A 15,639-nucleotide genomic window follows, 5' to 3' on the forward strand; every position below is an offset into this window, starting at 1 on the left:
TGAGTTAGCACATTGAGATCATAATCATATATAATTATTTATATTTATAGCGTAAAATAAAAAACAATAGACGGTCAGGATTACGACCTCCGCTCTTTCGGTCCGTTGGATGAAAGCAAAAGCGACCCGCCAAAATTCCTCAACCAATCCCATCAACGACCACTAATCGTCCTTCAAACGACTCTCCCCTTCTCCTTCTCCTCCTCCTCTCTGTCAGATCACAGCCGACACTTTGCCTAACCATCTCTCTCTAGACTTTCTCTCTCTTCTTTTTTATTTTCACTTTTTTCGTTCTCCTCTGCTCTGTGTCCATTTCTGGTGGTTCTTTTTTCTCTTTTGCCCTGAAGAGGGCTTTTCTGTCGGCACAATCACTGCCATTCTTCCGGTGTTGGGACTTGCTCACATTGGAATGTGGTGAGTTTCATGAACCTGAACCGATTCTTCTTTACATGCAGCAGCTCTGTTTTCTGAATCTGGGTTTTTAATTTAAGAGGCAGGGGAAGACGGGTTTTGTGTTGATTCTTGTTCTAGGTTGTTTTTTTTTTCTTCTTTTTGGGTTTCTTTTTTGAGGTATATTTCCCCCTTTTTTTGCCCCTTCTTTGTGCTGTTCTTTGTTTTCAGTGAAGAAAAGGGAACACACTGGATTGTTGCAGGTTGTCTAGACTTATTTGACTGCCTATTGAGGTTCTACACCTTTGATTCTTTGATATTTAGTTTCTTTACCAAATGGGAAGTGTTTCTCTTGTTTGTTGTCGAAAAGGGTTTTGTGGGTTTGTCTGTTTTTGTGCATTGTCACTTGCTGATGGATAAACACCATGAGTTTGTTCTTTTAGAAGCTGAAGATTTTGCTTAATTGGTGAGTGCAGATAGTTGTTTTGGGATTTGAAACGTAGTGATGGACCAGAAGACTTGGCTTTGGAGGAAGAAATCGTCTGAGAAGATCACTGTTTCTAGTGATAAACTGAATCTCTCTGTGAATAAAAATGAAGAAGAGGTAATCTGCTTTGCGTAGTTGCTTACTAGTTTAGTACTTTTGAGGAGATCTCTGAAGAAGAACACCTTATTATGTGATTTTTCTTTTTGGGTCTTTTCTGTTTGCTTACATAATGAACATCGACTGTTCGAGTTAGATATATTTAGGCTGAAAATTCATGATGGACTGTTGTTTGTATGTGAGATCCCACGTCGGTTTGGGAGGAGAACGAAGTATTCCTTACAGGGTGTGGAAACCTCTTTCGGAAGCTCGAAAGGGAAAGCCCAAAGAGGATAATATCTGCTAGCGGTGGACTTGGGCTGTTACAAATGGTATCAGAGTCAGACACTGGGCGATGTGCTAGCGAGGAGGCTGAGACCTGAAGGGGGTGGACACGAGGCGGTGTGCCACCAAGGATGCTTGGTTCTGAAGGGGGCTGGATTGGGGGGGTCCCACATTGATTGGAGAAGGGAACGAGTGCTAGCGAGGACGCTGGGCTCCGAATGGGGGTGGATTGTGAGATCCCATATCGGTTGGGGAGGAAAACGAAACATTCTTCATAAGGGTGTGGAAACCTCTCCCTAGCAAACCGTTTTAAAAACCTTGAGGGGAAGCCTGAAAGGAAAAGCCCAAAGAGAACAATATCTTCTAGCGGTGGACTTTGGTTGTTACAAATGATATCAGAGGTAGACACCGGACGATGTGATAATGAGGAGGCTGAGCCCCGAAAGAGGTGGACACGAGGCGGTGTGCTAGCAAGGACGTTAGGCTTCAAAAAGGTGGATTGGGAGGTCCCCACATTGATTGGAGAAAGGAGCGAGTGCTAGCGAGAACACTGGGCATCGAAGGGGGGGTGGATTGTGAGATCGCACATCGGTTGGGGAGGAGAACGAAACATTCTTTATAAGGATGTGGAAACCTCTCCCTAGTAGACAGTTTTAAAAACCTTGAGGGGAAGCCCGAAGGGAAAAGCCGAAAGAGGACAATATCTTCTAGCGGTGGACTGTATTCCTTTGACGTTTGAGCATAAAATTCCATATTTACTTATTTGATACTCTTTTGCAGACACTTCTTATCGACAAGGCACGGTTGGAGAAAGATCTCGAGCTTGCAAACGATAAGCTTTCTGTAGCTCTCTCTGAATGCAAGACAAAAGATGAACTTGTGAAGAAACTTACAAACATGGAACAAGAAGCCATTGCAAGTAATTCTTTCTTCTTTCTTGTTCTGCCATCCATTCATAGTTCCAACAGCTAATTCACCACTTTTGTAAATGCTTCAATATAGGATGGGAAAAATCAAAATCTGAAGCAGCAGACTTAAAACAAGAACTCAATGATGCTGTACAAAAGAGGCTTGCTGGTGAAGAGAGAGTGATTCATCTCGATGCAGCGTTAAAAGAATGCATGCAGCAGCTACGTTTTGTTCGAGAAGAGCAAGAGAAAAGGATTCATGATGCCGTCTCAAAGACGTCGAATGAATTTGAAAGATCCCAAAAGATTTTGGAGGATAAGTTAGACGATACTGGTAAAAGGCTATCGAAGTTGAGCGGCGAGAACACGCAACTTAGCAAGGCTTTGTTGGTGAAGGAAAAGATGATTGAAGATCTAAATAGACAGTTGGGTGGCTTGGAGACGGATCTTAATGCGTTAGTATCTCGATTAGAATCCACAGAGAAACAAAACGGTACACTAAAATATGAAGTTAGAGTGCTCGAGAAGGAGGTCGAGATTCGGAATGAGGAGAGGGAATTTAATAGACGAACGGCTGATGCATCGCATAAGCAACATTTGGAGAGTGTGAAAAAGATTGCGAAACTCGAATCAGAGTGTCAAAGGCTGCGCCTTCTCGTACGGAAAAGGTTGCCAGGTCCTGCAGCCTTGGTTAAGATGAAAAATGAAGTTGAAATGCTTGGACGGGATTCATTTGAGATCAGAAGACGGCCGAAGAATCCAACAGGTTCCTTGGACTCTTCGCTCGAGAACTCCCCGGAGACTCCGAGCAGACGTATTAACGTTCTAACCTCCAGAGTGTCAGCATTGGAAGATGAAAACAGTGCTCTCAAGGAAGCTCTCAACAAAAAGAATAATGAACTTCAAGTTGCGAAAATCATGCACGCTCGTACGTCTCCAAAACCGTTGCACGTTGAATCACCACACGAATTATCAAATGGCTATAAACTCATGGAATCAGGAAAGAGTAGTCTAACAGTACCCGAGCTCCCTCATGCTTCGATGTCTGACACCGGGAGCGACGATAAGGTCAGCTGTGCCGAATCATGGGCTTCTGCAGTGATTTCAGAATTGGATCACTTCAAAAATGGTAAGCAGAAAGGGTCATCAACAACAACATGTAAAGTAGTTGGATCTTCTGATTTGGATCTAATGGATGACTTTGTTGAAATGGAAAAATTGGCTATTGTCTCTGTCGAAAAGTCTTCTGCAAATTCTCGAATTATTTCAAATGAAGTCGATGGAAAACCCGAGTCATTGGAAACCGAGCTAAACGGATATCACCCTGAACCAATGTCGAAGGAGAATGTCCAGAGGTCTAATAGTAATCCCGGCTCCTGTTTAACATGCCCCGATTGGCGTCAAAGTATCTTGAAAATGGTCTTCGACCAAAGTAGTTTCTCGAAAAGAGCCCCTGAACTGATACTGGAGGATATTCGAGCAGCGATGAAATACGATAATCCAGAAAATTCTACTGATACAAAAGGTAGCATGTTGAAGCATGACCAGCAAGAGGGTCTATGTGGTTCGGTATCGAGATTGATTGAGCTCGTAGAAGGGATTAGTGTGACATCTTCAGATGATAACAACTCGTCCTCGAGAATGGATGGTAGTTTCTATTCTGAAACACCTACAGGCTATACGGTTCGAGTTCTCCAATGGAAAACGTCTGAACTCAACACTATTTTGAAGGAGTTTATACAGATCTGTTATGATATGTTGAATGGAAAGGCAAATATTGACAACTTTCTTCAATCACTAAATTCCACTTTGGATTGGATTATGAACTATTGTTTTTCACTTCAAGATGTTTCAAGCATGAGAGACTCCATAAAGAAGCATTTCAATTGTGAGGATTCGCGTAGCGACGGTGATCTGGAAATCGGGATGAACGTTCATGTTTCAGAAGTCGATAAATCATGTGTTCCTACAGAACAGATTTCATGTTTGAAAAAGGATACCGTTTCAAATGACCATAACGCCCCAACGGGAGAGCTGCAATCGACATTGTCAGAAGAAAATAAAGAACCGAAAGAAGAGCTAACAAGTGTAGAAACTGCGAAGAAAGGTCACGAAACATTACCGAATCAACTTCAAGAATCTGAGAAGAACATTGTCAACTTGCAGGAGGAAAGTCAAACTGTCGATCAGGGCTCGGTGAATCGAGATCTGGATGAAGAGCTTACGGCTGCTCGAAATGAACTCAATGAGAGTCGTAGAAAGTTTGCAGCTCTAGAAGTTGAATTGGACAATAAGAACAATTGCTTTGAAGAACTGGAGGCCACATGCCTTGAACTGCAACTTCAGTTAGAAAGGTTTTGAATTCTCTATGATTGTCTTTTATTGAACATCATTAGTGATCTTAAAATCTGTTTCTTTCAATCTGATATGTTTTTGATTCAGCACACGGAGACAAAACCCGAGCACGGATCTCGATCAGGAAGAGAAGCAACTACGCACGGTACGTTCATTTCATATTATAATGTTTTCATTCCTGTGGGGATGTGTAGTTTGGATGTGTTAGGAATCACGGATCTCCACAATGGTACGATATTGTCCACTTTGAGCATAAACTCTTATGGTTTTGCTTTGGACTTCCCCAAAAGGCTCGTACCATGGAGATGTATTAGCCAATGTGGGACTCCCTCCCAACAATCCTCCCCTCGAACAAAGTATACCATAAAGCCTCCCCTGAGGCCTATGGAGCCCTCGAACAACCTCCCCTTAATCCAAGCTCGACTCCTCTGGAGTTCTCGAACAAAGTACACTATAGACCCTCCCCTGAGGCCTATGGAGCCCTCAAACAGCCTCCCCTAATCGAAGCTCAACTCCTTCTCTGGAGTTCTCGAACAAAGTACACCCTTTGTTCGACACTTGAGTCGCTTTTGATTACACTTTCGAGGCTCACAACTTCTGAGAATTCTATTGACATTGCTAATTTAAGGGTAGGACTCTGATACCTGTTAGGAATCAGGGATCTCCACAATGGTAATATTGTCCCCATTGAGCATAAACTCTCACAGCTTTGCTTTGGGCTCCCCATGATCATCCCTAAATTAGCCAAAGTGGACTCCCTCTCGACAATCCTTCCCTCGAACAAAGTACACTATAGAGCCTCCCCTGAGGCCTATGGAGCCCTTGAACAACCTCCCCTTAATCGAGGCTCGACTCCATCTCTGGAGTCCTCGAACAAAGTACACCCTTTGTTCGACACTTGAGTCACTTTTTACTATACCTTCGAGACTCACAACTTCTATGTTCGACATTTGAGAATTCTATTGACATTGCTAATTTAAGGGCACGACTTTGATACCATTTAGGAATTACGGTGGTACGATATTGTCCACTTCGAACATAAGCTCTACCCCAACAATCCTTCTCTCGAACAAAGCAACCATAGAAGTATATTCTACCGCTAAATTTCAAAATTTGTTCAACAATTTTGCAGGAATGGGAGATAACAACTGCTTCTGAAAAACTAGCAGAATGCCAAGAGACAATTCTTAACCTTGGGAAGCAGTTGAAGGCTTTAGCTACACCCAAAGAAGCTGCAATTTTAGACAAGGTCATCCCCACTCCAAACAACGAAACGCAAACACTTAGCATCTCCGACACCCCAACCACCAACCCGGTGACTGACACGACATTGATCCCAACTGTTTCCGATACGAAGATGACAAACAATCGGTTCTCTCTATTAGATCAAATGCTTGCAGAAGACGACACGTTCCCTAGAGATCATAAAATTCCAAAGCCAATAGAAGTTGCAGATCCACAGAAAGCAATTCTGATATGGAATGGGCATAAAAATGGCATCGACAAGGATAGAGTTGGTAATTTGGCTATCGTACCGAGCAGAAAACGGGGAGACGTTGGGCTGTGGAGGAAGCTGTTATGGAGAAAGAAGAAAGTGAGGAGCCAGAAAAAGAGCCTTCTACTTGCAGCATGAAAGCGGGGTTAGTGGTTTTTTTGGTTTGGTTTTGTTTTGTGTGGTGATTGTTGTTTGTTTTGTAATGGTTGAATGATTTGTGTTGTACATATAATGTGTAAACCTACCCTTTCATAAACTGCATTGCACATTGTATCCATTTGATGAACATATAACCTTATATGCTGAGTTGCTGACACTTTGTAAATCTATAAGAAGGATAGGATACTGATGTGACATGGATGGTGTAATATACGTCTACCGACTGCAAATTTTATGTTATTTCATTGTGTGCGTATGCATTTTTCGTATATACGTCGTCTGTGATGATGGTCTGATGGTCTAATATCATGGTAAGAATGAGAAACAAAAGTAATTCCTAAGAGAAAATATGTCAAATATAACTATTAACGAAATCTTGAAAATAAGTAAAAAATCTTCACGGACTACGGTTGTATAAAATATATTCCAATAAGCTCGTTGCAACGGTTTTGAAAATTAATTTTGGTTTTTGAAATTTGGTGAATGTTTTAAGAAATTTAAAAGAATTTTGTGAACGGAAAAGAAGGGTTTTAAAAACGTCTCAAATGTCCATGGATTTGACTTCATCGTAGAAGTGAATCGACATTTTCATTATATTGTATAAAAAATAAAAAAAAAAGAAAGTCAATGAAATATTAATAGAGAGCAATAAAATGTTTATTTATTAATTTAAATATCTTTAAAAGAGGCATCCATTAATATCTACATTTCATCAATATTTTAATTGACATTTTTATAAAATTGAGAGTCCGACATTTGTTCTTATCCGATTTGTCCAATACTTTTTTGTTTTTTTTGGGACCGTAAATGCCACTTTCTTTCTTTTTTTTCCTTAACTAAAAAACTTTTATTTACTTTGAAGAATCCTCCTCTTATTATCACTATATGAAGCAGTCCGCACGTGGCAGTCGTGCGTGCGGCCTGCGACTGGCGTCCTTTCCCGTGCGTGAGACCGCGTGAGAGGCCCATTTTCGTTTGTTTGTGTTCTGTTTGCTTGATTTTTGTCTCGATTACAATTTTAATAACGTTTTTATGTGAATAGGGACATAATCGAGGAAAATCAGTATTTTTGGACACCTTATGGGCATAGAAACACTAGCGAAAGGGCACGCTTCAACCAAGTTACCACCCGGTATTTAGGAAGAAATACTTGTTGGATTCGCTTGGATTGCATGCATGCTAGTTATTTGCCTTAGGTTGTAGGTTTCTATGATTGAAATTAGGCCAGTTGATTAATTGTATTGGGTGAATTATCTGACTGTGTCCATCATGCTTTTAATTTCCACTATACGTATGCATATGTCTAATTCATGTTGGAATTGTGTACTCCGCGTTCTGGGTGCTTGATGGATGACTTCGCCCTATTGAGCGTGAACTCCGGGTTTCGGGTGCTTGATGGAGGTCATCGCCCCATTGAGCCTGCATGTCTAATTTGCATGAATTATGTATTATGATGTTAGATGATGGTTGTATGCATACTCTCTCATTTTCTATGACCCATTACTATAATAAGCCTAGGGATTTGCAGTTAGAAGTGACAAGTCACTCAAGCTATACTTAACCTTCCCCTAGGAACCTAACAGATACCAAGATGACGAGGTATCTTAGGAGTGTTCTTAGGCTGCTAGTTGTGTGAACGGTACATATAGCTTCGTGGGAGGACTAGGGGTTCTTGATCAGTTCTTACTACTCCTATCCATTTCACATGGGAAATGTGTCTCCATGTCGTACAACCCATTAGCTGCATGGGAACGGGTTGGGTCGTGCCCCCCATAGGCAGACTATATGGGCTTAGGAAGTACTCAGCACACCCCTAGGCTAGATACCATGTAGTCTCAAATAGCCAAGCAGAGGTAGCGCCTCATAGAGAGATACCGACCATTTCAGCTTGGCATAAGGAACCCTTAGGTATCAAATGAAAGGTCGGTGAACCAGTGAAGCTGCAAGGAGCAAGCTCCAATGGCTAGGTTCCAAGGGGCAAGCCCTAAGGGACTAAGACTAGAACCAGATGTCCTAGAGCCAATTAGAAGCCTGTGGGAACAAGTTAGGATGCGATGAGAGGCTACAAGTAGGTGGCTTACTGGGTATAATTTTTATACTCATCCTTGCTATGTTTTCCTTTTTCAGGAGCACGAGGCGTCGGTCTGGGGTGGGCGTGATAGAGATGGGGATTGTCTTAGAGGAATGCGTTATCCCAGGGCGTCAGTCCAGTCTTTTCAAAATTTTAATGGAAATAAATGATTTTTCTCTATTGCATTTTCAATTTTTTTGTTGCATTCATGTGTCGTTGTAAGTTACGACTCGTAGTAAAATTTTGGTATCAGAGTTAGACACCGGGCGATGTGCAAACGAGGAGTCTATTTTCCGAAGGGGTAGGCACGAGGCGGTCTGCCAGTTAGGATGCTGGGCCTCGAAGGAGGGTCGATTTGGTAGGGGTCCCACATCGATTTGAGAAAGTAATGAGTGTCAGCGAGGACGCTGGACCCGGAAAGGAGGTGGATTGTGAGAATCCCACATTGGTTGAGGAGGAGAACGAAACACCCTTTATAAGGGTGTGGAAACCTTTCCCTAGCAAACACGTTTTAAAAATCTTGAGGGGAAGCTCGAAAGGGAAAGCCCAAAGAAGACAATATCTGCTAGCAGTGGGCTTGAGTCATTACAACACCAGACACCAGATTATCGCTACGTAGGCTAAGCTAGATACCCAAGTATATTCATAGCAAGAATGAAATATCTAGATCCTAAAGAAATCTCGTGGTATTCTGCTAGGTCAAAGAAGCGATGAGAGTCTGCAAGTGAGTTGCTTACTAGATATATTTATATACTCATCCCTTTCTACATTTTCTTTTTTAGGTGTTTGACGATGTTGGTCGAGGCGAGGGGTGCTCAGGAGCTTAGTAGTCATAGAGGAATGTGGACCTGGGGCGTCTGTCTTGTCTACATGATTGTAGTTGCCATTTCATTCACATCTTTTGTATCTCATTCCCATTCCCTCTATAATGAACAAAACATACGGATGTACATGTTTTCAATTTTACCTTGATATTGCAAATGATGTTAAATTGTTTTAAATTCGCACGAATTTGTTTGGTAGTTTTCTCATTGTAATCTAGACATGATTCGTTTTGCATTGTGTAGTCTGTTAGTCACATCTTGTCTTTTGATGCCTTGAAATTTGGAGGCGTAATTGATTGCTATTAGAGCTATTTCTTTTTATGTCAAGTAGTGTAACACCCGCTCATCGTCAACACGATTCACAGGAGCTACCATCGACATCGATAATAAACTCCGACAATCAATCATAAATTTCAAAATATTTCCAAAAACATCCGGTAAAACATTTAAAACCAGTACTATTTAAAACTTAAAACGACCAAAGTAAATTCTTGACAGCGAAAACATAAGTACACAAAACAGACACAGACACGGATTCCCAAATAGTCTCTAGCCCGCTGGTCTCGTCCTCGTCCTCGGTTGGCCTGCATCAACTAGGAAGAAAAGTTAAAAATAATTTTGATGAGTAATTAAATTACCCAGTAAGTAGCCAACTTTATCTTTCATGAATTCATAACTAATCTTTACAGGTGTTTTTAAGTTTTATTCGTCATTGACTCCTAGTTTCTCTTATTATGGTCATCTGTTCATTAATGAGGTATCTCAACTACCTCCAGCTTAGGTTACTGACTCTCTTTTGATATGCTTATCTAGAATTTTCAGACTCGTATGTGAGACTCGCTCTCGGTCAAATACGGCCCGTCTACTAATTTCTCTGGCGGCCTGTTTATCTCATATACCAACGGTCAGGAGTACTCATGCTCCCTGACTTAGCACAAAGGCCAATGAGAGGGAAAGAAGTGAATTTCATCTCATGATATTATGTTCCCAACTCCCTATTTGGTCAAGTCCCCAAAATGGTAGGCATATTGAATCGGCGAACAGAAACATTCTCACCCATGTAAATTAAAGGACAAACCCTCACAGGTAGGAGTTCATAACTCACTCAGGATTAAAGATCGAGTCGCATATGATCATCATGTGAAATACTAATCTTCTCATTAACGGATTTATAAAGAGTGATTAGATATTTCTTGGTCTAGTTTTATACAAACTCATTGTATAGGATACCTCCAGTTACATGTCTCCACATGAACGATTTGGATCAAATCATTTGTAACGATTACAAAGTGGGTCGTATCAATAGTGTTACCAGGACAAGGCACCCAACCTTATCCATATATTATAGACCCTTTAAGTTATTACTTTAACACGATCCTCTTGCATGTAAACCAGATACTGTTCAAGATTATATTAATAATTTTGGATTTTCATGATAACAATTAAGTTACAAATAAAATAATAAAAATTATTGTTAAAAACTAAATAATTAATTACGAGACTTTAAGACATAAATCCCAATAGTACATAAATCCCAATAGTTGTACTATGTGAGGTCAAAAAGTTTCTTGAGTTGTCTGTCTGAGGACCATGGTCCTTAATTCTTGAGTGGTGCCTAGTATTATCCTTATCGTAATAGATGTAGAGCTTTGTGTGGTATTGTTCTTGGTTCTTATTCTATAATTTCTAGGGTTCCTAATTTAACATGCATTCATAAGCTCCACATAACTTATAGTAACATGCATGAGTCATTTTTAGTGTAGTCTTTACACAATTCTAGAAGAGTCTCGAATCTTGGTTAAGAGTTACTTGAGGTATTTTCTTTTAGCATTTCTTGGTCCTTATCTTGGTTTAGGTTCCAAACTTGTTGTAATTGACCTAGGAATAGGCCTTATAAAAAGTAGTAATTCATTTGAAGGGTGTTTAGACCTTGAAATACTTTATAACGTCCTAGGGGCATTATTTTCATTTTACTCATAATTCTTGGTTTAACCTTTAAACATATTCTAATAGCTTTCAAACTTTACATGTTATCAATCATCATAAAATAAGGCCTATTACAAAGTTTCATAGCTTTGTAGGTCATTTAGATCATGAACCAAAGTGTAACGACCCGGGAAAAAGAAAAAGAAAAAAAAAAGAAAAAGAAAAAAAAAACTCAATCGCCGGAAAACTCGCGAGTTTTCTGGCGACAATCGAGTTTTACGGACCGCACGCGAAACGACAGCCACAAGTCGCTCAGCCTTCAGCCCACGACCCAGAATCGATCAGAGTACCTACAAACAGAGAAAAGGACGAAAATATGAGAGAGAGAGAGAGAGAGATTTCGAATAACGTCGACGAGTTTTCAATTCTTTCGACGAGCCCCAAACCACCCTAACACCGACGCCAAACACTCAGTTACCACCACGAGAAGGATCCCTAACGTAAGCACAATAACTCAAGGTACGTTTTGTGCCTTTTCGTAAGTGCGTCGTCGGTAACTGAGGTCAGAAAATTGGGTTTTCCTAAACGTTCTTAGATTTGTGGTTTTAGGAACAAACAAAGAGGAAAAGGAAGAAAGAGGACTGAAATCGGCAACGAAAACGTCGCAGGAAGGAGAGAGAAAATGGGCCGAAAAATTGGCCGAAGTCGGGTAAGGAGGACGAGATCCACGGATCCGGGTCAACCCGAACCCAAAACTCGAGAGAGCCAGCCCGACTTCTTTCCCTCGGCCTCTGCCTTCGGCCTAGCCCAACTACAGCGGCCCAAACCTCAAACCAGCCCAGAAGCTACGGTTAAGCTAAACCAACCCGAGACCAGACCCACGGTCCAATCGAACCGGCCTGCAACCCAAAACACTTGCGACCTAGCCTAGTAAGCCGAGGACCAATGATTAGTCTGGCCCAGTAGCCTTCTTCAGCTCGCAACCCAAATCGCGACCCGCGACTCGACCCGATGCTACCGCACGATGTGGCTCGTTCTGCTGCTGCCATGTGTCACACAGCAACGCAGGTGGTCCCTCAACTCGGCTCGGTGCAAACGACTCGGGCTCCCTCCGGTGATGCTCCAGCGACTCCTAGCGGCTGTTCGGCTCGACTCATCTGTTTTGGGCCTGGTTTCCACTGTTTTGACCCTCCTAGACCTGTTTTCGGCCCCGGTTAAGGTATCCAAGGCCATTTTAGAGTCGTATTTCACATTTATTGAATTATTGGTAAATTAATTGTGAAATACTAACGGAAGGTGGCGAATGGTGTGATAGAAAACAAACCCCGGCAACGTAGAAAGCAACTCTCACGGAACGGGAGCTTACGTTTAGCTAATCAGGGAATACTTCGGCTAAGGCCAACTAAGTAAGTGGCCTTACTATAGGATAGACTAAAGATTGTTTGAATTATGATGATGTATGAGTATGACGTTGTGTTGTGATGTATGTTAAGTGTACGATATTTATGTTTCGATGCATGATGTACATGTTCTATCTGATGCACTTAACGGCTTCTATGATGAGTATGGTGTATGCATGACGATGTTATTAAAATGATGATGTTTTCCATGTTGAACATGCCTTATGATGTTGTTTGCCATATTGCATCATGTTCTTAGATCGACATAGGACACAACCCTAAGAGTATGAAAATGATATTAATGTAAATATCCATGAGCACGTGTTACATAGTGTAACCAAGAGATGAGACTAGAGGGTTGTGTCAGAAGAGATGTATAATTGAACTTAGAGGGACCTCATGCATACTGTCTGTTTATAAGCATAGGACTACTTTCTCTAGAGATGATGAGTGCGGACGCGCACCGTATGATGAACGCGAATGCGCATAGGTGCGAATGCACACAGGTGAGGTGTTCATGAGGCGTATGACACTATGGGGTTTCATTGACCTCCGGACGTCGCTACAGATTAGCTTGACTAGAGGGTCCAGGGGGTGTGCGAGCGCCCTAGGGATTCACACTCGCACGTGTGTGTCGTGTGTAGGGAAGTACTACACATCCAATTTGTCTGAGACTGGAGGTCACCCTTAAGATGATTAGAGATAGGTCCCTAATTCATGATTGCATGTGTTTGCATTAGCATAGCCCCTATGGTGGGGTCACTTATTGAGTATTTCTAGGCCGTATGCCATATTGTTTTTTAGGTAAAGGCAAGGCGCCCATGTACGGTTGACGGCGGCATCGCGATCAGAGACTGTGGTGCGTGCATGTGCATATTTAAAATTCCTAGTCTTGGTTAGGATAGAGTGTTTGCATTTCATTTATTTGAATTATTTAATTTGTAATTGTTTTATCTCATTTTGAACTCCAGTATGATGTTTGAAACACATAAGTCCAGCAGTGTTTTCTAATGTTTTAACGTATTATGAAGTTTTAAATTTTTTCGCTAATAAAGATGAGCATTCTTAGATTTATATTCTGCATTAGAGATGAGCATGAGATGTTAGTGGCGACTCTAGATATGTAGAAATTTAGGGTCGTTACACAAAGATAAGTTACCTTAAGGGCATTATGGTCATTTTACACTGTTACTTGGTTTAACTACTTAACCTTATCTAATGACCACCAAGCTTGATATATAATCTTAACATGTCATAATATGCTCAGAATTAAAATTTCATGGACAGCAAAGTTCATTTAGTGAGTCATTTTAGCGTTACTTAAATGTCGAGTAAATCGATCGGTTCATAACCTTAACTCATGGTTCTTGGTGTTTACCTTTCATATATCCTTGATCTATACTTAGTTTAGGGATCATACAAAAATTCAAGTAATTGCTATAAGTATTTTTTAAGAAAACTTCAAGATAGCTACTTACCGTTGTCGAAATTGCATATATGAGTATCTTTTACTATGAATTTTAAACTATGCAAAATTTTAGTGATTCATCCCTTGTTTTCTATTTCTACTTATTTTGCATTGCATGGTCCATTACATCCCAATCCGAATTTTTGCCCCTCGATTAATGAGTCATGAATATTTTGGTATCAGAGCAAGACACCATACAATGTGTCAGCAAGGACACTGGGTCACCAAGGGGGTGAATGGTGAGATCCCATATCGATTTGAGAGAGGAACTAAACATTCCTTATAAAGGTGTGAAAATCTTTCCCTAAAAAACCCATTTTTAGATATGTAACCGTACAAAATATCTACTAGCAGTGAGCTTGGGTTGTTACACTTAAAGATCATGACACTTGAAGATCATGTTGCAAGGAAGAGCTAGAGACCAAGAACTCACCTCATCGTGGACGGTAGCCAAAATTATAAGCTTCCAAACTTGGTCGAAGCTAAAGTCCAAATTCATTATTGATTCTAGACACTATCAAGCGTTGATTTCTTCAAAGTTTAAGTTCATTTTGGAAGAAAGAATTTATGTGGGTGTCTCAAATTTTGGAATCAAAACTCTCATCCTCTTGCTTAATTTTCACGCAAAATCAACCTTTATTGGACAGCACAATGGGGACCTCCTCAGGCCCCAATATCTTCATAAACTCTTTTCCTCTCATCTCTATGAAGCTAATTGGATTGGTTTTATCCAAAAGATGTATGTACTATGTAGGGGCTGTATTTTGGATTACCCCGATCTTACTTAAAACAAATATGATAATGATTTCTTCGATTACCCTTGATCATGAGATCCAATCTTCTTCGATTAGAGATCCGATGTTCCAAAATTATCACTCACGATCCTAGGGTACTTGATCTACTGAAAACGTACTGACCTAGGTTAACTTGGTTTATTATTGCATAGTTTGTTAGGAAGCTATTCCCATTGTTTCATTGCGATATTGTCCATGTTGAGCATAAGCTTTCATGACTTTACTTTGGGTTTCCTAAAAGGTCTCATACCAATGAAGATGTATTCCTTACCTATAAACCCTTGATCATTCCCTAAATTAGTCAACGTAGGACTCGCTCTCAATAATCCTCAACAATCCTCCCCTCGAACAAAGTACACTATAAGCCTCTCCCGAGGCTTATGAAGCTCTCAAACAATTTCATCGTCAAGAATCAACTCCTAACCATTTTTATCGGTTATTGTTTATCATAAACGTGAAAAGATTTTTACCTTCTAAGCTACAAAAATGTGTTGAGATCGTTCACTTCAGATTCAACTTCATTTTTATATTCTTTGGTATACAATCACTGGTGGAACAAATTAGCTTGGAACTCAATTACCCCTCATAAAATCTAATTGGATTCATAATTTTTATGTTAATTTGGAGACGTATAAATTATTACTCTATAATATAAAATGTAATCATGTGTGATTTGATTTTTTTAGTTATTAGAGTGTTAAAAAAAAAAAAAATACTTGAGACAACTCTCTCTTAGAAACTTAGTAAAAATAGCCCTACAACTCTAGGAGAAGGGGTGTCTCAAAGACCAGGCCTACGCGACTGTTTACCAAAAACACAGGTCTCCGCAAAGTTGTAAGACCATGTATGGGGGTTGATGCCTGCCTAATGCCGGAAGGTCAAGGAAATTGGTGACCTGATAACAGGGGAGCCGGCAACGGAAGCCCTGGTAAATGGAAGCCGTAACTATAACGGTTTTAAGGTAGCGAAATTCCTTGTCGA

The 15,639-nt window shown here is 40.6% G+C and overlaps 1 protein-coding gene across 2 annotated transcripts; it reads left to right on the forward strand.

Annotated features, from left to right (window-relative positions):
• The first annotated feature begins 216 nt into the window (after positions 1–216).
• On the forward strand, positions 217–6,415 carry LOC111777340 (filament-like plant protein 7). 2 transcript variants are annotated; one of them, XM_023656886.2, is made up of 7 exons: positions 217–414; positions 622–684; positions 867–994; positions 2,039–2,177; positions 2,261–4,520; positions 4,609–4,666; positions 5,654–6,415. In XM_023656886.2, the coding sequence occupies exons 3-7, from the start codon at positions 896–898 to the stop codon at positions 6,152–6,154; spliced, it is 3,057 nt and encodes a 1,018-aa protein (XP_023512654.2). In that variant the 5' UTR covers positions 217–414; positions 622–684; positions 867–895; the 3' UTR covers positions 6,155–6,415. The 2 variants fall into 2 exon arrangements, with proteins under 2 accessions (XP_023512654.2, XP_023512653.2); XM_023656885.2 differs by lacking the exon at positions 622–684.
• Positions 6,416–15,639: the final 9,224 nt, after the last annotated feature.

This window comes from Cucurbita pepo, chromosome 16 (genome assembly GCF_057944985.1).
Source record: "Cucurbita pepo subsp. pepo isolate OVF chromosome 16, ASM5794498v1, whole genome shotgun sequence".
NCBI lineage: Eukaryota > Viridiplantae > Streptophyta > Magnoliopsida > Cucurbitales > Cucurbitaceae > Cucurbita > Cucurbita pepo.